The sequence below is a fragment of the Oryx dammah genome, unplaced genomic scaffold (assembly GCF_014754425.2).
Source record: "Oryx dammah isolate SB20612 unplaced genomic scaffold, SCBI_Odam_1.1 HiC_scaffold_3, whole genome shotgun sequence".
Taxonomy (NCBI): domain Eukaryota; kingdom Metazoa; phylum Chordata; class Mammalia; order Artiodactyla; family Bovidae; genus Oryx; species Oryx dammah.
In genome coordinates this window covers 100,501,304-100,524,915 of record NW_024070187.1, presented here as the reverse complement: position 1 = coordinate 100,524,915, position 23,612 = coordinate 100,501,304, and the positions used below count along the sequence as shown (strand labels likewise).

General features: G+C 40.7%; 1 protein-coding gene across 9 annotated transcripts in view; it reads right to left on the bottom strand.

Annotated features, from left to right (window-relative positions):
- Window positions 1-23,612, bottom strand: part of PTPN13 (protein tyrosine phosphatase non-receptor type 13) — a 221,198-nt gene that overhangs the window by 21,211 nt on the left and 176,375 nt on the right. For all 9 annotated transcript variants that reach the window (XM_040237277.1, XM_040237279.1, XM_040237283.1 and 6 more), the window contains 8 exons: window positions 22,750-22,908; window positions 21,607-21,778; window positions 21,294-21,504; window positions 19,044-19,114; window positions 16,185-16,246; window positions 3,011-3,104; window positions 2,163-2,300; window positions 1,978-2,066 (listed from right to left, as the gene is read on the bottom strand). In XM_040237277.1, the coding sequence (XP_040093211.1) occupies window positions 1,978-2,066; window positions 2,163-2,300; window positions 3,011-3,104; window positions 16,185-16,246; window positions 19,044-19,114; window positions 21,294-21,504; window positions 21,607-21,778; window positions 22,750-22,908 (996 nt within the window). The remainder of the gene's footprint in view (window positions 1-1,977; window positions 2,067-2,162; window positions 2,301-3,010; window positions 3,105-16,184; window positions 16,247-19,043; window positions 19,115-21,293; window positions 21,505-21,606; window positions 21,779-22,749; window positions 22,909-23,612) is intronic.

The following is a 23,612-nucleotide window of genomic DNA, read 5'->3' as shown; positions in this document are numbered from 1 at the left end:
AAATCTGTATGCAGGTCAAGAAGCAAGTTAGAACTGGACATGGAACGATGGACTGGTTCCAAATTGGGAAAGGAATACGTCAAGGCAGTATATCGTCACCCTGCTTATTTAACTTATATGCAGAGTACATCATGTGAAATGCCAGGATGGATGAAGCACAAGCTGGAATCAAGATTGCCAGGAGAAATATCAATAACCTCAGATATGCAGATGACACCACCCTTATGGCACAAAGAGAAGAGGAACTAAAGAACCTCTTGATGAAGGTGAAAGAGGAGAATGAAAAGGCTGGCTTAAAACTTAACATTCAAAAACTGAAGATCATGGCATCCAGTTCCATTACTTCATGGCAAACAGATGGAGAAACTACTGCAATCGTGACAGACTTTATTTTCTTGAGCTCCACAATCAATGCAGATGGTGACTGCCCCCATGAAATTAAAAGACGCTTGCACCTTGGAAGAAAAGCTATCACAAAGCTAGACAGCATATTAAAAAGCAGAGACATCACTGTGCCGACAAAGGTCCCTATGGTCAAAGCTATGGTTTTTCCAGTAGTCATGTATAGATGTGAGAGTTGGACCATAAAGAAGGCTGAGCACTGAAGAAATGATGCTTTCAAATTGTGGTGCTGGAGAAGACTATTGATAGTCCCTTGGACTGCAAGGAGATCAAACCAGCCAATCCTAAAGGAAATCAACCCTGAATATTCATTGGAAGGACTAATGCTGAAGCTTCAATACTCTGGCCAACCGATGCGAAAAGCTGACTCATTGGAAAAGACCTTGATGCTGGGAAAGATTGAGGGCAGGAGGAGAAGCGGGTAATATAGGATGAGATGGTTGGATGGCATCATCCACTCAATGGACATGAATTTGAGTAAGCTCTGGGAGATGGTGAAGGACAGGAAAGCCTGGCATGCTGCAGTCCATGGGGTTGCATAGAGTCAGACACAACTGAGAGCCTGAACAACAACATATTATTTATCCACTATTTCATGCTTTTTTCTTAGTCAGCTCAATATCCCAGAAAATATGAAGCCTCTTAAATAAGTTTATCATTACATTTTGAAAACTGTTTCTTTCTGTCTTTTTCTTTTTTTGGCTTAAGGAAATTTGAATAGTAATACTTTCTCTGGAATGGGATGACTTTGTTGGAAACGTTCTTTTTTTTTTAGTATTCTTTTCCAGTATGGTTACAGGATATTGAAAAATAATTCCCTGTGCTACACATTAGAACCCTGTTGCTTCATTCTAAATGTAATTGTTTGGCATAGGATGACTCTCAAATGCAACAAGAAAATGAATCTAAGATGATTCCAACTTTTGAGTTTTATTTTCTTAAAACAATTTTTTAAAAACATACATAAATTTTAACAAATTTATATATGTTGAACACTAAGACAGCTTATTTTTATTAGTTTGGATCCAACTAATCTAATGTATTATGAGCCAGCTGCCCAAATCTATTAAAACATGTCTCAATTGAAATTGCACGCCAATCACAGCAAAAGCCATGGAATAACTGAAAAAATATGTTTTCATGATAATTAAGACCAAGAATTCAAGAAAGACAGAAGAAAACAAGCATTCTAAGATAAAAATCAAATTTCCTACCTAGGTTAGGTATTAACTGGAATGGGATCTTAGAATTACCAACTTTTATTTGGTGCAACAATAATAAAGATACCAAAAAAAAAAAAAACAAAAAAAAAACCACCCCAAGATTTCCAGGCACTTTTTTCCTGAATGGAAAACTTCACCAAAAGAAGTTAAATGATTTAAAGGTAAGTTCTTTCTGCAAAATGAGTAAAAGATACCAGTTCTAACTCTGAGTAACTGAGGTTAGTAACCAGCTATCAAGATATTATCTCTAATATTTAGAAGGGAAACTGGTAGGCTGGGAGAGGTAAGACCTTGTCAGGGAATTCTAACAAGATACAGCATCACAGTGTCTGCCTAGGTATTATATCCTTACCTCTGTAAAATCTTCAGCTAAAGGTGAACCATCACAGTATGTATCTTCTGCTCTCTCTTCAGATAACTTCCCACTGGCTTTCAATGCACCTGGGCAAGAGAAATGGGCCAAGAGGAATTAAAATGCTCTGTTGAGGCCTTCCAGTATCCTTTAGGGTACTAACTTACTCATTCTGGTTCATCTACCTGGAACACAGGCATCTCCTGCTGCATTATTTTGGTTTAAAAGATTCTGCGCTTCCTCATCCACAACATCCAGCAAAGACTGGATGACTTCAGCTTCTTGAGGATCATCGTAGTTCTCATCTTCTTGTCCATCAGATTCTTGAAAAACAGTAATCAACATGGGGTTTTACTTTAAAAAATATTGATAGGAGAAAGAGACCATGTGGCACATATAACATGCCAGGTACTTCAAATTTTAAGCATTTACTCTGAAAAAGCAGCAATGACAGGGAAAGCAGTTTTTACTTCTAGAACTATTCTGACTCTTAAGACAAAAGGCCACACAAATGCAACTGAATAAACCAAAATCAATGTGTGTGATATACCTTTTCATGAAATATTAATAATTTAATGTTTTATTTCCCTAAACTTGTCCTAAATTATTAATTTATAAAACAAACTAAAGAAGGTCAACTAAAGATGTTACAAAGATTATGGATATATAGTATATAATAATAGGGCAGCCCAAACATCTTTAAGAAAAAATTTCTCAGTTATTAGGTAGCTTGTGAATTGCTGCTTCAGAGAATACAAGAAACATATCAAGTAAAACTGCTCTTTCTTCAAGCAATTAAAAATTGTTTTACTCTTAAGAGGTGAGATTGAATATTGGAAATTTGTACAGTAGTACAGCTAATATTAATTTTATGCTATTCTTTTATTTCTTTGAACAACAATCTTTCCTTGTAAAATACAGGAGCATGTAAGGCAAATAAGAAAGGCTACCAATATTTCTTTAAAACTTGAATTATTAGAGTAATAATTAGAGTAATTATTAGAGTAATTGGATGGCTGATTTGGAAAACTACCTTTGTACAGAATCACATTTGCTGATTCCTTCATCTGATAAGTAGAACATTTTCCTTCAGGGTATAAAATTTCAATGATTTCTTCCCCATTAACCTAAAATATAAAAAAAAACACAGTAAATCATTAGTTTATTATTTTGCTAACTTCCAGGATTAGGTAGAGACTGCACATTGGCCCTCCATGTCCTTCTCCCCATCTTTCTCAGTAGAAAATCCTTCTTCTATCTCCCCACACTGCATCAGTGCTTCCAGGAAACACCAGTGCAATGATATATGCAAAGGGGATGGGCCTTTCCATCATCAAATATGTCTAGAAACACTAGATTAAACAACATTAAACCAAGATTTTTATTTCAAGAATGCTCATAATACTTACTAATATAAACTGTGAGTTGTCAAAAGATAAATGCATTGTGTACTATTTCCTAAACTTGGTTGACTACAGAAATCTCTTTTTAAAGCATACTTTATGGGACTTATCTTCCACAGAATTTTTTCAGAAAAGTTAAATAGTACTACTAAACTTAGAAGTTGAGGGAAATGGAAAAAAAGTCAATCTTTTAAGTATCTGTGAAGTTGTTTCATGGATAGTCTTTGATTTAGTGACCTGATCAACTATTGGCTGTAAAGATTTTCAAATCTAATCTAAATCTCATCTTGGCTCCAAGAAAAGAGCAATGGGTTTGTAACTATAAAGTAATTATTAAATGGAATGTAACTTTTTTAATTTAATGGTTAATTGTGAAGCACTTCATGGCATGCAACCTATAAAAAGAAAGATGATTAGGGAAAAAATGCAAAATTAAGTGATTTGAATAAATGAAAATAATTTATACAAATAAAAGGTGGTTTGCTCTAAAGATTTTACTTTTTAAATTAAAATGAAAAGGATAGTAGATGCAAGGATAAAGTTATTTCTATAAATAGTGATTGCTGCTGTTCTTTAGCCTCCCAGTTGTGTCCGATTCTTTGCAATCCTATGGACAGTAGCTTGGCAAGTTCTTTTGTCAGTTGGATTCTCCAGGCAAGAACACTGGAGTGGGTTGCTATTTCTTCCTCCAGGGGATCTTTCCAATCCAGGGACAGAAACCTCATCTCCTGCTTGGCAGGCAGATTCTTTACCACTGAGCCATATGAGAAGCCTCAAACAGTGGTTACATAAAGTCAAAAATCTCATTGGATTATAAAACTGTTCTACATGAGAAATTCATAGTACAGACATCAGTATTCAAGGACAGAATATTGTTTGGGAGCCTTCCTGGAAGATTTTAATTCCAACAAAAATGTTTGCAATCACAAATAACAAAAGTTCTAGTTTCTAGAGTTTTATGTTAATTTAAACAGAAACTCTACCCTTTCTCCCTTTCAACAACATGGTGATATTTACAAAGAAAATAAGCACTACATGGCATGACTAACATTAGAAATACATGGAAATTCAGTTGCTTCAGCTATGTGAAATCGGAGACCTTCTGAATAAACAGAACATAATGTGAAGCCATGTCTTAATCTACCAACATACAGACACTAAGAAAGTTTTACTTTTGTGTCCTAATCATTTGACATGCTAAACCATGTCATAAGTTTGACACAATGCAGTGAGATGAAAGGCATGGAATTTGGGGCTTCTGGTCAGTAAATTTTCTCTTCCTGCACTAAACCCAGCTCACTCCCAGAAATCTTGTTGAGCTGATAAGATTTTCAGATTACTAGGAGGGAAATGCCTCAGGTCTGCATTTTACCAGGAAAAACATTCAAGTACTGAGGTTCCCAAGAGACTGTAGGAGATGTGTCTAAGATAAAACAATTCCACAAAATAAAGATGCAGCTGTGAGATGTGTACATTACATGTGTGTGTGCCTGCTCAGTCGTGTCTTGACTCTTTGTGACCCCATGGACTACAGCCTGCCAGCTTCTTCTGTCCATGGAAGTTCCCAGACAAGAACAGTGGAGCAGGTTGCCATTTCCTACTCCAAGGGATCTTCCCTACCCAGGGATTGAATCCACATCTCTTGCATCTTCTGCATGACCAGGCAGATTCTTTACCACAACACCACCTAGGAAGTCCCATACATTACATGCCAGAAAGTCAAAAAATGTTAACCAGACAAATGAGCACACATGTAGCCTTAAACAAAGAGCTGGGAAGTGGAATTTATTTACATATTAAAACAGTTATATTAAATCACCTCCAGATTTCTCTATCCTAATCTTAAATGATTTAGAGTCTTTCATTTTATTATGTAGTGAAGCATTTTCTATGTCTTTCAAAAGAAAGTAAGCCTGTTTCTTTTGCCACTACAGTTTTGCCTGGTCAACGTTAACCCACTCTTAACTGCATTCTTCTCTTCTGGATATCTAAGAGACAACCAAAAGAACTACGCATGTTAATCAAAAAATCCCAGCACTAAAGCTATCTATGTAAGTAATTAGCCTATATAAGAGCTGAATGTGGGCCTCCCTCATAGCTCACTAAGTAACAAATCTGCCTGCCATGCAGGAGGCCCAGGTTTGATTCCTGGGTTGGGAATATCCCCTGGAGAAGGAAATGGCAGGCCACTCCAGTGCTTTTGCCTGGAGAATCCCATGGACAGAGGAACCTGGCAGGCTACAGTCCATATGCTCACAAGAGTCGGACACGACTAAGTCACACCACCATCACCACCAAGAGCTGAAAGTGTGCACAATGATGAAGGGTTACTTGTGTTGGGCTTTCCACTGTGTAACTTACTTACTAAGTCCTATTGTTGTTCAGTCGCTAAGTCATGTCTGACTCTTTGTGACTGCATGGACTGCAGCATGACAGGCTTCCCTGTCCTTCACTATCTTCTGGAGTTTGCTCAAGTTCATATCCATTGAGTTAGTAATGTTATCTAACCATCTCATCCTCTGCTGCCCCCTTTTCCTCCTGCCCTCAATCTTTCCCAGCATCAGGGTCTTTTCCAGTAAGCTGGTTCTTCACATCAGGTGGCCAAAGTATCGAAGCTTCATCATCAGTCCATCTGAGAGACTGATTTCTTAGGCAGTTGATAAGAGAAGTCTAGGGGTCCCAAGGAGAGAGGGGTCTGGAATTCTCAAGGAGGAAGAAAGGACAAACTTTTTTTTTTTCCCTCTACATTCCTTAGGATTAAGTATCCTGCTTGAGGACAGTCTCAGGATTAAACCTTCTGGCTAATCCTATTATCTTCAGTTCAGTCCCTCAGTCCTGTCCCACTCTTTTCGACCCCATGAATCACAGCATGCCAGGCCTCCCTGTACATCACCAACTCCCGGAGTTCACTCAACCTCATGTCCATTGAGTCGGTGATGCCGTCCAACCTCTGATGTCCCCTTCTCCTCCTGCCCCCAACCCTCCCAGCATCAGAGTCTTTTCCAGTGTGTCAACTCTTCACATGAGGTGGCCAGAGTATTGGAGTTTCAGCTTTAGCATCAGTCCTTCCAATGAACACTCAGGACCGATCTCCTTCAGAATGGACTGGTTGGATCTCCTTGCAGTCCAAGGGACTCTCAAGAGTCTTCTCCAACACCACAGTTCAAAAGCATCAATTCGAAGGTGCTCAGCTTTCTTCACAGTCCAACTCTCACATCCATACATAACCACTGGAAAAACCATAGCCTTGACTAGATGGACCTTTGTTGGCAAAGTAATGTCTCCGCTTTTCAATATGCTATCTAGGTTGGTCATAACTTTCCTTCCAAGGTGAAAGCGTCTTTTAATTTCACGGCTGAAATCACCATCGACCGTGATTTTGGAGCCCAGAAAAACAGTCAGCTACTGTTTCCACATCTATTTGTCATGATCTTAGTTTTCTGAATGTTGCAAGAGATTTCCAGAAAAACATGTATTTCTGCTTTATTGACTATGCCAAAGCCTTTGATTGTGTGGATCACTGTGTGGATAAACTGTGGAAAATTCTGAAAGAGATAGGAATACCAGACCACCTGACCTGCCTCTTGACAAACCTATATGCAGGTTAGGAAGCAACAGTTAGAACTGGACATGGAACAACAGACTGGTTCCAAATAGGAAAAGGAGTATGTCAAGGCTGTATATTGTCACCCTGCTTATTTAACTTCTATGCAGAGTACATCATGAGAAACGCTGGGCTTAAAGCTCAACATTCAGAAAACGAAGATCATGGCATCCGGTCCCATCACTTCATGGCAAATAGATGGGGAAACAGTAGAAACAGTGTCAGACTTTACTTTTTTGCGCTCCAAAATCGCTACAGATGGTGATCGCAGCCATGAAATTAAAAGACGCTTACTCCTTGGAAGAAAAGTTATGACCAACCTGGATAGCATATTCAAAAGCAGAGACATTACTTTGCCGACTAAGGTCCGTCTAGTCAAGGCTATGGTTTCTCCAGTAGTCAGGTATGGATGTGAGAATTGGACTGTGAAGAAAGCTGAGCACTGAAGAATTGATGCTTTTGAATTGTGGTGTTGGAGAAGACTCTTGAGAGTCCCTTGGACTGCTAGGGTATCCAACCAGTTCATTCTAAAGGAGATCAGTCCTGGGTGTTCTTTAGAAGGAATCATGCCAAAGCTGAAACTCCAGTACTTTGGCCACCTCATGTGAAGAGTTGACTCACTGGAAAAGACTCTGATGCTGGGAGGGATTGAGGGCAGGAGGAGAAGGGGATGACAGAGGATGAGATGGTTGGATGGCATCACCGACTCGATGGACGTGAGTTTGAGTGAACTCCAGGAGTTGGTGATGGACAGGGAGGCCTGGCGTGCTGTGATTCATGGGGTCGCAAAGAGTTGGATATGACTGAGTGACTGAACTGAACTGAAGTGAGCTTTAAGCCAACTTTTTCACTCTCCTCTTTCACTTTCATCAAGAGGCTTTTTAGTTCCTCTTCACTTTCTGCCATAAGGGTGGTGTCATCTGCATATGTGAGGTTATTGATATTTCTCCTGGCAATCTTGATTCCAGCTTGTGTTTCTTCCAGTGCAGCATTTCTCATGATGTACTCTGCATATAAGTTAAATAAGCAGGGTGACAATATACAGCCTTGACACATTCCTTTTCCTATTTGGAATCAGTCTGTTGTTCCTTGTCCAGTTCTAACTGTTGCTTCCTGACCTGCACATTGGTTTCTCAAGAGGCAGGTCAGGTGGTCTGGTATTCCCATCTCTTTCAGAATTTTCCACAGTTTATTGTGATCCACACAGTCAAAGGCTTTGGCATAGTCAAGAAAGCAGAAATAGATGTTTTTCTGGAACTTTCTTGCTTTTTCCATGATTCAGTGGATGTTGGCAATTTGATCTCTGGTTCCTCTGCCTTTTCTAAAACCAGCTTGAAGATCTGAAGTTCATGGTTCATGTATTGCTGAAGCCTGGCTTGGAGAATTTTGAGCATTACTTTACTAGCATATGAGATAAGTGCAATTGTGCAGTAGTTTGAGTGCTCTTTGCCATTGCCTTTCTTTGGGATTGGAATGAAAACTGACCTTTTCCAGTCCTGCGGCCACTGCTGAGTTTTCCAAATTTGCTGGCATATTGAGTGCAGCACTTTCACAGCATCATCTTTTAGGATTTGAAAGAGCTCAACTGGAATTCCATCACCTCCATAGCTTTCTTCGTAGTGATGCTTTCTAAGGACCACTTGACTTCATATTCCAGGATGTCTGGCTCTAGGTGAGTGATCACACCATCGTGATTATCTTGGTCGTGAAGATCTTTTCTGTACAATTCTTCTGTGTATTCCTGCCACCTCTTCTTAATATCTTCTGCTTCTGTTAGGTCCATATCATTTCTGTCCTTTATTGTGCCCATCTTTGCATGAAATGTTCCCTTGGTATCTCTAAATTTCTTGAAGAGATCTCTAGTCTTTCCTGTTCTGTTGTTTTCCTCTATTTCTTTGCATTGATCGCTGAGGAAGGCTTTCTCATCTCTCCTTGTTATTATTTGGGACTCTGCATTCAGATGCTTATATCTTTCCTTTTCTCCTTTGCTTTTTGCTTCTCTTCTTTTCACAGCTATTTGTAAGGCCTCCTCAGACAGCCATTTTGCTTTTTTGCATTTCTTTTCCATGCGGATGGTCTTGATCCCTGTGTCTTCTGTACATTGTCGTCCATAGTTCATCAGGCACTCTATCTATCAGATCTAATCCCTTAAATCTATTTCTCACTTCCACTGTATAATCATAAGGAATTTGATTTAGGTCTTACCTGAATGGTCTAGTGGTTTTCCCTACTTTTTTCAATTTAAGTCTGAATTTGGTAATAAGGAGTTCATGATCTGAGCCACAGTCAGCTCCTGGTCTTATTTTTGCTGACTGTATAGAGCTTCTCCATCTTTAATTACAAAGAATATAATCAATCTGATTTTGGTGTCAACCATCTGGTGTCAACCATGTCCATATGTAGAGTCTTCTCTTGTGTTGTTGGAAGAGGGTGTTTGCTATGACCAGTGCGTTCTCTTGGCAAAACTGTATTAGCCTTTACCCTGCTTCATTCTGTATTCCAAGGCTAAATTATGGGAGTAGGTCTGCTGAGGTCTTTACAACCTCCAGACATTCTTTTGATTCATTGGAGAGTATATAACTCCATTGCTAACACTAGCAACTGGGTACTCTTTCTACCCACTTCTGATGTCTATCTCAGAAGCTTTCTCTATCTCCTTTATACTTTTATGAAACTTTATTACACAAAAGCTCTAAGCGATCAAGCCTCGTCTCTGGCCCTGGATTGAATTCTTCTCCTCCGGAGGCCAAGAATCCCAGCGTCTTTCGTGATTTAGCAACCTTTCATCTTGGGGGCTCCTCCGGGATTCTTCAGGACAATTGACCAAAAATGGGCAAAGCATGTGGACCAAATTCTCCTTTCTCGGTCAAACTTTTCGGTCTCTTTGACTATTTCATAACTTCTTGGAAATTAGAAGCACGAATCTAATCTGTTGGATAATATACTTCCAAGAGACTTGTGACCTATGCTGGTACTGTGTACTATGACTTAGGTCCCAAATTTTGATTGGTAGTCAGGAAGCACCTAGCCTCACTAGAAATCGTAAGTTTGAATTTAGATGGAGTTCTAGCTACAAGAGCATCTCTGAGGTTAAAGGTACTCAGATTGGAACTACAATGGGTTTTTTTCCTTTGGTAACACTGGCTCTTAGTGGGCCAGAGGAGGCCCTTATACTGGTGTGGTGACGCTTGGAAGAAACATCTCAGTTTTATGTTTGTATCAGTCTTATTGTAGTCAGAAATATACTCAGGGTTGTGCACAGGCACTTAGGTGACGAATGTTTCCCCCAGTGGTTTAGCCTAGGAGGCATTCTGGAAGGTTACTCTAATTGCACCCTGGGTGGCCTCAGGGGCAAGCAAGGTTTTAATGGTGAGGAGCTGGATGTCAGCTAGTGATGCCTTCAGGTCTACCCCTGGTGCATCTCCACCCCGTCTCAGTGGTAGAACTGGGAGGGACGAGTAGGTCGCCTACATTGGTAAGGGACAGACCAGGGAAGTAGGTCGCCTACATTGGTAAGGGACGGACCATTGGTAAGTCCAACCAGGGAAGGAAAGCTTTGGTATAAAGTCTGTCTACACCCCCATCTAAAGCAGGGACACCTCCGGTAGAAAGATGGTGCTGGTCGGTTTTTTTCTCTCTTACAGATGGGAGCTAACAATTCCAGCCTCACTCCTTTGAACTGTATCCTGAAAAACTGGAATAGATTTGATCCCCAGGGCTTAAAGAAGACACACCTGGCCTTTCTATGTGATACTGTGTGGCCACGGTATCCATTGGAGGATGGTGAAGGGTGGCCGGTTGGAGGGTCTCTTAAGTATAATACTGTTTTACAGCTAGACCGGTTCTGTAGAAAACAGGGGAAATGGGTAGAAGTAGCCTACGTGTTGCCCTTTTTCTCTCTGCGAAATATGCCAGCCTTCAGTCCTAAGGGTACAGATTTGGGTGTGACTCCTTCAGCTCCCTCCAGTCCTCCTAGTTTGCTAAAAGAGATAAAGAAAAGCAGATTTCTCCAATCTGTCCCTGGGATCATATGCGCAGAGCAGCCAGAGAGACTGAGGAACAGCCACACAAGCTGTTGCCTCTTTATGAAGCACCTACCGGCAGAAATAATCAGTCTATGAGGGTTAATAAGCCTTTTTCTTATCAAGAAATACAAAGAATCAAGGAGGATATGGGAGACTATTTAGAGGACCCAGAAAAATATATTAGAGCTTTTAAAGGTGTTATTCTGCTTTATGACCTTACTTGAAGGATGTGATGTATATCTTGGGACAAATGCTGACTCCCTACTCAAAAACTTGAGTTTTGGGAAAAGCAGTTGCTTATGGAGATGAATCGGAGAAGGCAATGGCACCCCACTCCAGTATTCTTGCCTGGAAAATCCCACGGACGGAGGAGCCGAGAAGGCTGCAGTCAATGGGGTCGATAAGAGTCAGACATGACTGAGTGACTTCACTTTTACTTTTCACTTTCATGCATTGGAGAAGCAAATGGCAACCCACTCCAGTGTTCTTGCCTGGAGAAACCCAGGGACGGGGCAGCCCGGTGGGCTGCCGTCTATGGGGTTGCACAGAGTCGGACAGGACTGAAGCCACTTAGCAGCAGTAGCATGGAGATGAATGGTTTGGTAATGAATCAGTAGGGAAGAGGGAGGACGAGATAACTGCCCTCCCCGCTGGGAATCAGGTGGTCCCAACTATAGAACCAGACTGGGACTACAACACAGCTAAAGGAAGATGGGATCAGAGTCATTTTGTCAGATGTATTCTTGAAGGACTCAGGCAGGTACGTGCTAAGCCTTTAAACTATGGCAAATTGGCAAACAGAACAGGAGGAGAAGGACGCTCCTGGTAAGTTCCTAGATAGACTGAGAGAAGCCCTTCGAAGATTCAGAGATTGATCCCGAAAGTGAAGAGGAAAAAGTGATCTTAAAAGATAGATTTCTCATTCAATCGGCTCCAGATATCCGCTATAAGCTATTGAAACTGGCATATGGACCAAATCAGTCTTTAGATAATCTGTTACAACTGGCTCAGACAGTCTATTATGGTAGGGAACATGAGGAAAAGAAAGAAAGGCAGAAAAAGACAAAGGAAAGGCAAAAACCCTCTGCAATGGCTGTTCTTAAACAGCCTGAGGAAAATGCCCAGAGGGACCCAGGTGAAAAGGGATGGGCTTGCCATTACTGTGGAAAGGGGGGGCATCTGAAGCGGAGTTGCCCTCAGGCACCTAAGCCACCCCCAGCTCCATGTCCTGTCTGCAAAGGACCACGCTGGAAGAGAGACAGCCCCCAGAGGCGTAGGTTTCAGAGGTGGACTCTCAAGACAATCAGGACTGAAGGGGCCCAGGGGTCCCCACCCAAGCTCCCACCCTGATTACACCTGAGAAACCCTCAATACCAATAACTGTGGGGGGCCAACCCGTCGATTTTCTTTCAGATACTGGGGCAACTTACTCTGTGTTTATTGAAGCCCCTGGCCCACTTTCTTCCTGATCCACTTCCATAATGGGACTGTCTAGATGAGCCAAAAGATGGGCCTGATAATCTATGTGAGCCTACTTCTGCTGACTCTAAAAATCCTGAGTCTGCTGTTTGATCTCAAGACAAAGTCTTCCTGTCCTGGGCTCACTCCTACTCAGCATTTCACAATCAATCTAACTGCTGGGTCTGCGGAGCACTCCCCTCTTCATCAGTGGAAGGCTTCCCATGGTGGACATGTTCACTTCAAGGAAAAGACTTTCTCCACATCTGTGAATACCTTTGACAACAATCATACGTGATGCTTCTTAAACTGATGACATCTAACAATCCTAAGATGGACTGATGTAACTATGGACATAACGTGACTTTTAAACTATCTTAATTACAATAATTCTGATTGTTCTATTTTTGCTGTTTGTTCCCTGCATTTGTAACTGTGCAATTGGATTTGTTTCTAGTTTTTACGTTACAAATGGTTGTCCAAGCTCCTCCGAGTGCCACAGCCTCCTCCAACTATTACTTGGGGCCCCTGGATCACAGACCCTCAATATGAGGGTTAGGAGAATATGTTGCCTCAACAATATAGGGACCACGTCCCTAAACAGCAGGAAGTAGTTATGGAATGAAAACGACGTCTTTTCACTTGGCAACATAATTCTCCTAAAAGAAAAGGGGGAATGAGAGAGTCATTTCCTAGGCAGGTTGATAAGAAGTCTAGGGGTCCCCAAGGAGAGAGGGATCTGGAATTCTCAAGGAGGAAGAAAGGACAAACTATTGTTTTCCCCCCTCTACATTCCTGGAAAAGGTCAGTTTTCATTCCAATCCCAAAGAAAGGCAGGGCCAAAGAATGCTCAAACTACCGCACAATTGTACTCATCTCACATGCTAGTAAAGTAATGCTCAAAATTCTCCAAGCCAGGCTTCAGCAATACGTGAACTGTGAACTCCCTGATGTTAAAGCTAGTTATAGAAATGGCAGAGGAACCAGAGATCAAATTGCCAACATCTGCTGGATCATGGAAAAAGCAAGAGTTTCAGAAAAACATCTATTTCTGCTTTATTGACTATGCCAAAGCCTTTGACTGTGTGGATCACAATAAACTGTGGAAAATTCTGAAAGAGACGGGAATACCAGACCACCTCACCTGCCTCTTGAGAAATCTGTATGCAGGTCAGGAAGCAACAGTTAGAACTGGACATGGAACAACAGACTGGTTCCAAATAGGAAAAGGAGTACGTCAAGTCTGTATATTGTCACCCTGCTTATTTAACTTATATGCAGAGTACATCATGAGAAACGCTGCACTGGAAGAAACACAAGCTGGAATCAAGATTGCCAGGAGAAATATCAATAATCTCAGATATGCAGATGATACCACCCTTATGGCATAAAGTGAAGAGGAGCTAAAAAGCCTCTTGATGAAAGTGAAAGAGGAGAGTGAAAAAGTTGGCTTCAAGCTCAACATTCAGAAAACGAAGATCATGGCATCCGGTCCCAACACTTCACGGCAAATAGATGGGGAAACAGTGGAAACAGTGTCAGACTTTACATTTTTGGGCTCCAAAATCACTACAGATGGTGACTGCAGCCATGAAATTAAAAGACACTTACTCCTTAGAAGAAAAGTTATGACCAACCTAGATAGCATATTCAAAAGCAGAGACATTACTTTGCCAACTAAGGTCCATCTAGTCAAGGCTATGGTTTTTCCTGTGGTCATGTATGGATGTGAGAGTTGGACTGTGAAGAAGGCTGAGTGCCGAAGAATTGATGCTTTTGAACTGTGGTGTTGGAGAAGACTCTTGAGAGTCCCTTGGACTGCAAGGAGATCCAACCAGTCCATTCTGAAGGAGATCAACCCTGGGATTTCTTTGGAAGGAATGATGCTAAAGCTGAAGCTCCAGTACTTTGGCCACCTCATGCGAAGAGCTGACTCATTGGAAAAGACTTTGATGCTGGGAGGGATTGGGGGCAGGAGAGAAGGGGACGACCCAGGATGAGATGGCTGGATGGCATCACGGACTCAATGGACGTGAGTCTGAGTGAACTCTGGGAGATGTGATGAACAGGGAGGCCTGGTGTGCTGTGATTCATGGGGTTGCAAAGAGTTGGACAGGACTGAGGGACTGAACTGAACTGAACTGAACTGACATTCCTTAGGATTATGTATCTTGCCTGAGGACAGTCGCTGGATTAAACCTTCTGGCTTATCCTGTTATCTTAAAATGTAAATTATGGGAGTAGGTCTATGTAACAATAATATATCCTGCCTGAGGACAGTCTCTGGATTAAACCTTCTGGCTAATTCTGTTATTTTAAAATGTAAATTATGGGAGTATGTCTGGTGAGGTCTTTACAACCTCCAGACATTCTTTTGATTCATTGGAGAGTATATAACTCCATTGCTAACACTAGCAAGTGGGTACTCTTTCTACCCCTTTCTGATGTCTATGTCAGAAGCTTTCTCTATCTCCTTTATACTTTAATAAAGCTTTCTTATAAAAAAGCTCTGAGTGATCAAGCCTCGTCTCTGGCCCCGGATTGAATTCTTCTCCTCTAGAGGCCAAGAATCCTGGTGTCTTTGCGTGATTCAGCAACAACCTTTCACTTCCAAAGAATATTCAGGGTTGTTTTCTTTAGGATTCACTGGTTTGATCTCCTTGCAGTCCAAGAGACTCTCAAGAGTCTTCTCTAACACCACAATTTGAAATCATCAATTCTTTGGTGTTCAGCCTTCTATATGATCCAACTGTCACATCCATGGGTTTCCCTTGTAGCTCAGCTGGTAAAGAATCTGCCTGTAATGTGGGAGACCTGGGTTCAATCACTGGGTTGGAAAGATCCCCTGGAGAAGGGAAAGGCTATCCACTCCAGTATTCTGGCCTGGAAAAGTTATGACCAACCTAGATAGTATATTCAAAAGCAGAGACATTACTCTGCCAACTAAGGTCCGTCTAGTCAAGGCTATGGTTTTTCCTGTGGTCATGTATGGATGTGAGAGTTGGACTGTGAAGAAGGCTGAGCTCCAAAGAATTGATGCTTTTGAACTGTGGTGTTGGAGAAGACTCTTGAGAGTCCCTTGGACTGCAAGGAGATCCAACCAGTCCATTCTGAAGGAGATCAACCCTGGGATTTCTTTGGAAGGAATGATGCTAAAGCTGAAGCTCCAGTACTTTGGCCACCTCATGTGAAGAGTTGACTCATTGGAAAAGACTCTGATGCTGGGAGGGGTTGGGGGCAGGAGGAGAAGGGGACGATCCAGGATGAGATGGCTGGATGGCATCACGGATTCGATGGACGTGAGTCTGAGTGAACTCCGGGAGATGGTGATGGACAGGGAGGCCTGGCATGCTGCGATTCATGGGGTCGCAAAGAGTCGGACATGACTGAGCGACTGAACTGAACTGTATAGTCCATGGGGTTGCAAAGAGTTTGACACGACTGAGTGACTTTCACTTTCTCACATCCATACACAATTACTGGAATAACCACAGCTTTGACAACATGGACCTTTGTCTAAGTGATGTCTCTGCTTTTTAACACACTGTCTAGGTTTGTATAGCTTTCTTTCCAAGGAGCAAGTGTCTTTTAACTTCATGGCTGTAATCACCATCTGCAGTGATTTTGGAGCCCAAGAAAATAAAATCTGCTTACTAAGTACATGTATCTAAAATCAATACTAAAGAAGGTATCTAAAGAATGTGGTCTTTCACTTACCTTGGAGAATGAGTTATCAGGTGTGAGTGAAGGTTTGCCACAAGACTCCACAATGTGAGGACCTGAAGGAAGAATAGAAAGAAAAAGATGAGCCACTCAGAACACATTAGGGACAATAGTGAAAGAAGACCCACAATTTCTAAGTGTGTTCTTATTTTTATTAATATACTGAGAGGTCATAACACCATGTGATTTTAAATCAACTAGATGGAATTAAATGTTAGAGGAGGGTTTTTTCCAAGGACAAAGTTAACTATTTTTCTTAAAAAAAAAAAAGAAAAAGTTGGTATAAAAGCTCAGTTTGGTCTAAATGTTTCTAGTATTTGAAACTGAATATAGATTGTTTCCAACTAAATGGGAGAGAAATCGTAGGTGCTGAACTACAGTCACTGGAAAGATAGCAGATCCTTTATTTCATTTCATAAAGACTATTGATTTAACATAGGAAAATAAGTATGGATATAACTGGAGACTATGTTTCCTAAACCAAATGCTGATTTTAACTCTTAGCCCTCAGAACAAAAATTCAATACATATATTAAATATGAGATTGTTTCCTCTACAGTTAAAATGTATGTATCTAATTAGATTCATTATTTCTAGGAGATACTTTATTAAATTGCCAGGAAAAATAATTAAACAGGGTACCAAAATTGAACTACTTGTTCAAAGGAATCATATTGCAACTGTATGAAACAAACAGTTTATTATTTGCAACCTCTCCTCTGTCCCGGCTCTCTTGCCCTCTGTCCTCAGGCAACCACTGATCTGCTTTGTCACTACAGATTAACTTGCATTTTTGTACAACTTTGTATAAACTGAATAATACAATATGAATTCATTTTTGTATTATTATTATATTTGGCTTCTTTCATTCAGCATACCTATTTTGAGTTTATTTTAATTATGTTGTTGCATGTATCAACAGTCTATTCATTTTTATTGCTGAGTAATATTCTACTGTTCGAATATATTATTGGGTTGGCCAAACAGTTCATTAGGGTTTTTCCAGAGGCTGCTTATACAAATGGTTATTCATTCAACAGTTCTTGGTCATTTGAGTGGTTTCTGATTTTGGTAGTTACAAAGAAAGCTGCTAAAAAAATTCCTGGACAAGTTTTTGTCTCTGGATATATGGTTTCTTTTCTCCTGAGTAAATAAAGAAGTGGAATGACTGGATCACACAGTTCAGTTCAGTTCAGTCGCTCAGTTGTGTCCGACTCTTTGCGACCCCATGAATCGCAGCACGCCAGGCCTCCCTGTCCATCGCTAACTCCCGGAGTTCACTCAGACTCACATCACACAGTAGGTATGTTTAAATTTTTAAGACATTGGCAAACTGCTTTCCAAAATGGTTGTGCCATTTTACATATTCATCACTGCAAGAGAATTCCTATGAACGATACTATATGATTTTTAAGAATTCATAAATTAGGTCAGAGAATCCCATAAAGACAGATTACTAGGCAGTTTCTACAAGGCAGACAGGGCACAGCTACTTTCCTCAGGCTTGAAAGTTACAAACTTCTGAGTCATCTCAGAGGTCACTAGACAAATGCTCTTCTGACTGTTGTGTGAGGTAGTCTGACTCTGCTGTGAACCAGAATTATCAGAGAGCAGCAGGAAGGGCCCCTAAGGCATTTAAGATAACAAGAGAGGAGAGAAACAGATGTGCTTTAGCTTTCAGAAGATAATCAAACCATGGCTGCTGCTGTCAGATTTCTCTGAGCTGTTTTGGTACTTAGATACTACAGGGCTTCCCTGGTGGCTCAGAGGATAACTATCTGCCTGCAAAGCAAGAGACCCAGATTCGATCCTTGAGTAGGGAAGATCCCCTGGAGAACAAAACGGCAACTCACTCCAGTATTCTTGGCTGGACAATCCCATGAAGAGAGGAGCCGGGTGGGCTACAGTCCATGGGGTTGCAAAGAGTTGGACACGACTGAGCTTCTGAGCATGGTGGCGGCCAAATACCCTAAAAGTTTAGCTCTATAAAGAAGTACTGGATTTATATTTCAAACACTCTAAGTTTGACCATATTCCCCTGTGCCTAACATTTTTATATGGTATGAATACTGCCAATAAAAGCTACATTTACCAAGCCTGATTATGTAAATGAGAGCATGGAGTCAGACATCCTAGGTTTAAATTCTGCTTTGACTATTTATTTACCCTTTGAGCTTGGGCAAGTTATCAGACTTTTCAGGGCCTCGGTTTTTGCTTCTATAAAAGGAGGATATAAGTCTCACAGGGTTGTTGTGAGTATCTGAGCACCTGGAAGAATGTTTAGTCCAGAAAAAGCATTAAATTAATCTTAACTGCTGCCACCACTATTAATAGTATAATTTCTATTACTATGCTAGACTATAAGACAGATACTTTGTTTATTCATTGCTATACTCACAATGCCCAGAACTCTGCCTGGCACAGAAAAGAAATTCAGTAACTGCTTGAATAAATTATTATGTGACAATCATTGTAATAAGTTGATATATTATTGTATTTATGCCTCATTATAACCTTATAAAGTAGATACTTTTATAATAATCTTTTCATCTCTCAGGTAGAAAACAGAGGCTTAGATACAGATCAAGTAACTTGCTAAGGTTACACGGGACCTAATGAACTCAGGTCTGTCTAGCTTTAAATCCTAGGGTCCATGCTGCTCCACTCTTTCCTATCATGCACTGAATTTTAGACAAGCTTTTATTTAAACGTCACTTTTTCACTTAGATTCTGCAAAATAGTCTGGAAGGGCAATAGAATACTATGACAGTACTCAAACTTGCTTTTGGGAAAAGATAGTTACCTCTCCAAAAGTACTTGTATCATTAAAAAAAAAAATCACCGTATCCTTACCATTGGCTTTGGCTGACTTTGAAGCTGAAAGAGCAGACCTCTTGGAACTGGGAACCACTGGATGACCATCTCTGTGTTGTTTAAAACAGAAAAAGAAAGAAAACAAAATTGTAAATTATTTAAGATATTTGCTTAAGTTTCCCTCAAACTATCTGTTAACCATTTAGCCTCGAGTTTTATTTTGGATGGGCTTCAGGGGTCTAGGTACTTTCTGAAGCTGTAGACAAGATTTTATCAGTCTTCATCTATATATGCTGAAAGGAGATATTTGTGACTGAAAAAAGATTAAGAATCACTTCTTTAAATAATAAAATAAAAACTGGCTAGTTTGTAGCTGGAAGCAGGATGAAGGGGAAGGTAATTGGGACTACTTCAGTACTTTGGCCACCTCATGCGAAGAGTTGACTCACTGGAAAAGACTCTGATGCTGGAAGGGATTGGGCGCAGGAGGAGAAGGGGACAACAGAGGATGAGATGGCTGGATGGCATCACCGACTCGATGGACATGAGTTTGAGTGAACTCTGGGAGTTGGTGATGGACAGGGAGGCCTGGCGTGCTGCAATTCATGGGGTCGAAAAGAGTCGGACATGACTGAGTGACTGAACTGAACTGAATCTTTAGTGACTTCAGCCAAGACGAAAGTAGAAAGATGAAAAAAACTGATTTTAGACCTGAGGAAAGGGATGTTCTGGTGGTGCGGATGGTAAAGAATCTATCTGCAATGTGGGAGACCTGGGTTTGATCCCTGGGTTGGGAAGATACTTTGGAGCAGGAAATGGCAACCTACTCCAGCATTCTTGCCTGGAGAATTCTGTGGACAGAGGAGCCTGGCAGGCTACAGTCAGTCCATGGGGTCACAAAGAGTTGGACACAACAGACTGACCAACACTTCCACTTTCTTTTTCAAGAGATGCTCTAGTAATTTGGAGGCAAAAAATTCTAGATCTATGGTTAGTAGAATCAGAAAAACATTTTCCCAGGTTGTCTGAACACTTCTTTCCTCCACTAATTAACATTCAGCTACATTTATGAAAATAACTGTAGGCAATCAAATTTTTAGAAATATTGAGGGAAACTGGTCAGGAATTATGTTCAAGGGGAAAAGTATACAATCAAACTTAAAGGTTCAGAAGGAGAAATAGGCTTATGATCAAATGATTTATTAACTGTTCCTATATGGTGGAATATATACTATGTAAAGTCCATTCTGAGTCACAGACACAAATGTGAAGTTTTCTTTTATGTAATATAAGACTGTAATCTAAAAGCCTGGGTTCATGTCCTTGTGGAAGGCAGAGTAATGGCTCAAAAGATGTCTGAATTATAATCCCCAGAACTTCTGAATATGTTATGTTACATGGCAAAAGGAATTTTGCAGGAGTGAGTAAATTAAAGATCTAGAGACTAAGAGATTATCCTGGATTATCTCATGTAATCACAAGGGTCCTTATAAGTTAAACATGAAGGTAGGAATGTCAGAGTCAGACAGATATGATGACCAAGGGTGCTGTGATCACTGGCTTTAAAGATGTTTGAGGGCTATGAGCCAAGAAAGATAGCCAATGTCTAAAAGGAGGAAAAGGCAAGGAGATGATTTTCTCCTTTGGAAGGGATGCAGCTCTGCTAACACTTTGATTTTTAACCCAATGAGACCGTTTTCTATTTCTGGCTTCCAGAACTGTTAAGATAATTAATTTTCATTGGTTTAAGCCACTAAATTTGTAGTCATTTGATAGCAGGAAACTAACACATACATTAAAAAAAATTTATTTCCATTATTAAGTGAAAGGAAAGTTGCTATTAGCATTTCTTATAACGGGAAATGGTCAGGAGGTATAGTGGATGCGAGAGTCTATGCCTCATTGGTTGTAGACATGAGGTTCTGGGAGGACAGACTGTGTTCCAGCTCTGGTAATCAGCCAGGACTTGCCAGGGCCAACCAATATATTCTCATTCCTTTGCCTCATCAGGACTTGTCTGAATTTAGGTCTAAGGCAATCGGCATACAGTCCTTGCTTTACTACTATGATCAGTGAGACTTGTCTGAAGATTGGTCTGGACAGTGTGGGATGCACATGAGTCACGAAACTGACACAGCCATTTGACTATCGTGAAGGAAACACATAATCTTTACTAATTCCCCATCCATTTAGTCTGTGAATTACTAATTCAGGAATATCTTTAAGAGAATCTAATGGCCTGAAATGCATGTGCACACATACAAAAATCCATGAATAACTGTGGAGTACCTGGTAGCTTTCAGTACCACTGAAGGAAGTGACATGTCTAACGTTCTCTTAGCTTCCTCCAGAGTCATTCCTTGTGTGCTGACTCCGTTCACATAGTGGATGATGTCTAAGAGCTGGAGATTACCCTCTGTGGCTGCGATTGACCTTGGATTGATATCACTAATATACACCACTTGATGAAGGCTGTCACGACCTCCAGATAAGGAAAAACCTTCAGGAGATAGAAAAATATTTGTTTCCTTAGGCTTAACAGTATGTACTTTTAATCTATCCAAGAAAAGTCACACTGCCCAAAGCTTGATTCTGCCATTACCCAACTCCTCTTTGTTGCATGTAAATGTGATATCAGATAGCAAATGAGGCAGCACAGGCATCCTGGGTAATTCCAGAACTCGGCCAAGAACTAATCTGACGGTCCTGGGCGCAGCTCGGAGCAGGTTCACTGCATCTGTGTGAGTCATGTTGGTAACATCTGCGTCATTAACCTACAGAGATAAGAAAGGGCCAAAGTGGGATTACAGCTTTTGGAACACAGGAGTTGCTGACGAAATATAGTAATTTCCCTAACTTTCCATATAATCTATTTTGGCTAGTAGGAGAGTCACAATGAAGAGTGGTCTCTAGGGACACTTCCCTGGTGGTCCAGTGGTTAAGAATCTGCCTTGCAATGTAGGAGACATGGGTTTGATCCCTGGTGGGGGAACTAAGATCCCACATGCCACGGGGCAATGAAATCCATGCAGTGCTACTAGAGAACTTACACACTGCAATGAGAAGCCCATGTGCCACAACATGAGAAGACTGCACGCAGCACTGAGCAAAGTCCCCCATGTGCTGCAACAAAGACCCCAGTGCAGCAAAAAAAAAAAAAAGAGTCTGGTCTCTAGTTTACTAATAATCTTCTTTATTGTGGAAATCATGAGCACAAAGACCAAGGTATTATAAATAAATAATAATGCTATTATTATCGCTAATACAGATGTTATTACTTTGCTAATACAGAAAATTTATTCTTAGAGCAATTTAAGAAACTTTCTCTGAGACTCAAAATTGCTTGTTTAAAGTCTTTTCAAACTATGACTATATAAAGGCCTTTATTTTTAAGAGGTGGAGAAGGAAAACATAAACCAAACGGAGAAATAGAGCATTGTATCAACTCAGCCTTCTTGGCTTTCCTTCTGCAGCACTGGCTTGATCTCTGGCCCTGCTGCAATGCTCAGTCACTTCGGTCGTGTCCGACTCTTGCAACCCTATGGACTGCAGCCCGCCAGGCTCTTGTGTCCATGGGATTCTCCAGGAAAGAATATTGGAGTGGGTTGCCATGCCCTCCTCCAGGGGGTCTTCCCCACCCAGGGATCATGAATGTGCGTCTCCTGCATTGGCGGGTGGGTTCCTTACCACTAGCACCACCTGTCTAGCCACACTGGCACAAACACAGTCTGCTTAAATGTCTTACCTTGATGAGCCGGTCCCCAGGTCTCAGCCTCCCATCACTTTTGGCTGGATCCTGAATGACGTCATGAACGTAACAACCAATGCTCTGATTGCCTTTGGTTACTGTGAAGCCCAGGCTTCCTTTTTCCGACTTATTTAGGGTAATCAGGAGTTCTACCTCCTAAGGAAAGAAACAGTGATTCTATTTTGCAGTACAAAGAGAAAGACAACTATTCTTTCCATTGATTAACACAGGAGAAAACGAAACTTTAAAAGGCTGCTTAACTTGCCCAAGTGAAGAAGGCAGATATGTATGCCTAGTTCTAGACAGAAGGTACTCTTCCAACCTCTTGCCTGCCAATGTAAAATAAAAGTTGGGTTTAAATTCAACATTATGTGCTTGTCTGGAGATAGCTGACCCAGAACTTACTCAAGCTTCAATTCTTATATTTTCAGAATAAACAAAAAAAAACCCACTCATGCCAAGAGCAACAGAAGAAAGCTTTTCTTGGGTAAAAACATGAAGTCTAGGTGATTAAATATCACAATTTGATATATTTAGTTGTATGAAAATTTTTTCCTTAAGATTTTAACTGAGGCACAAGGGTTGCTTAGGGCTTATAGGCATGATGACAGATTTCTAAGGAAATCATCCAAAGATTATTTTCACTCTACTGCTGAGAATGAAATTGAAGATGTAGATGCTACACACTCACACACACACACACAATTATAGGGAAACAAAGTGCCTGGAAATATTAAAGTGTTTATGGGTTCTAACTAGTGATGGTTTTAATCTTTTCTAACTTTTCTATAATAAGTATTTATTACTTAGATAACAAAAAAAAAGTATTAAAAGGGTGACTTTGAATCAGTGTTAAGGAT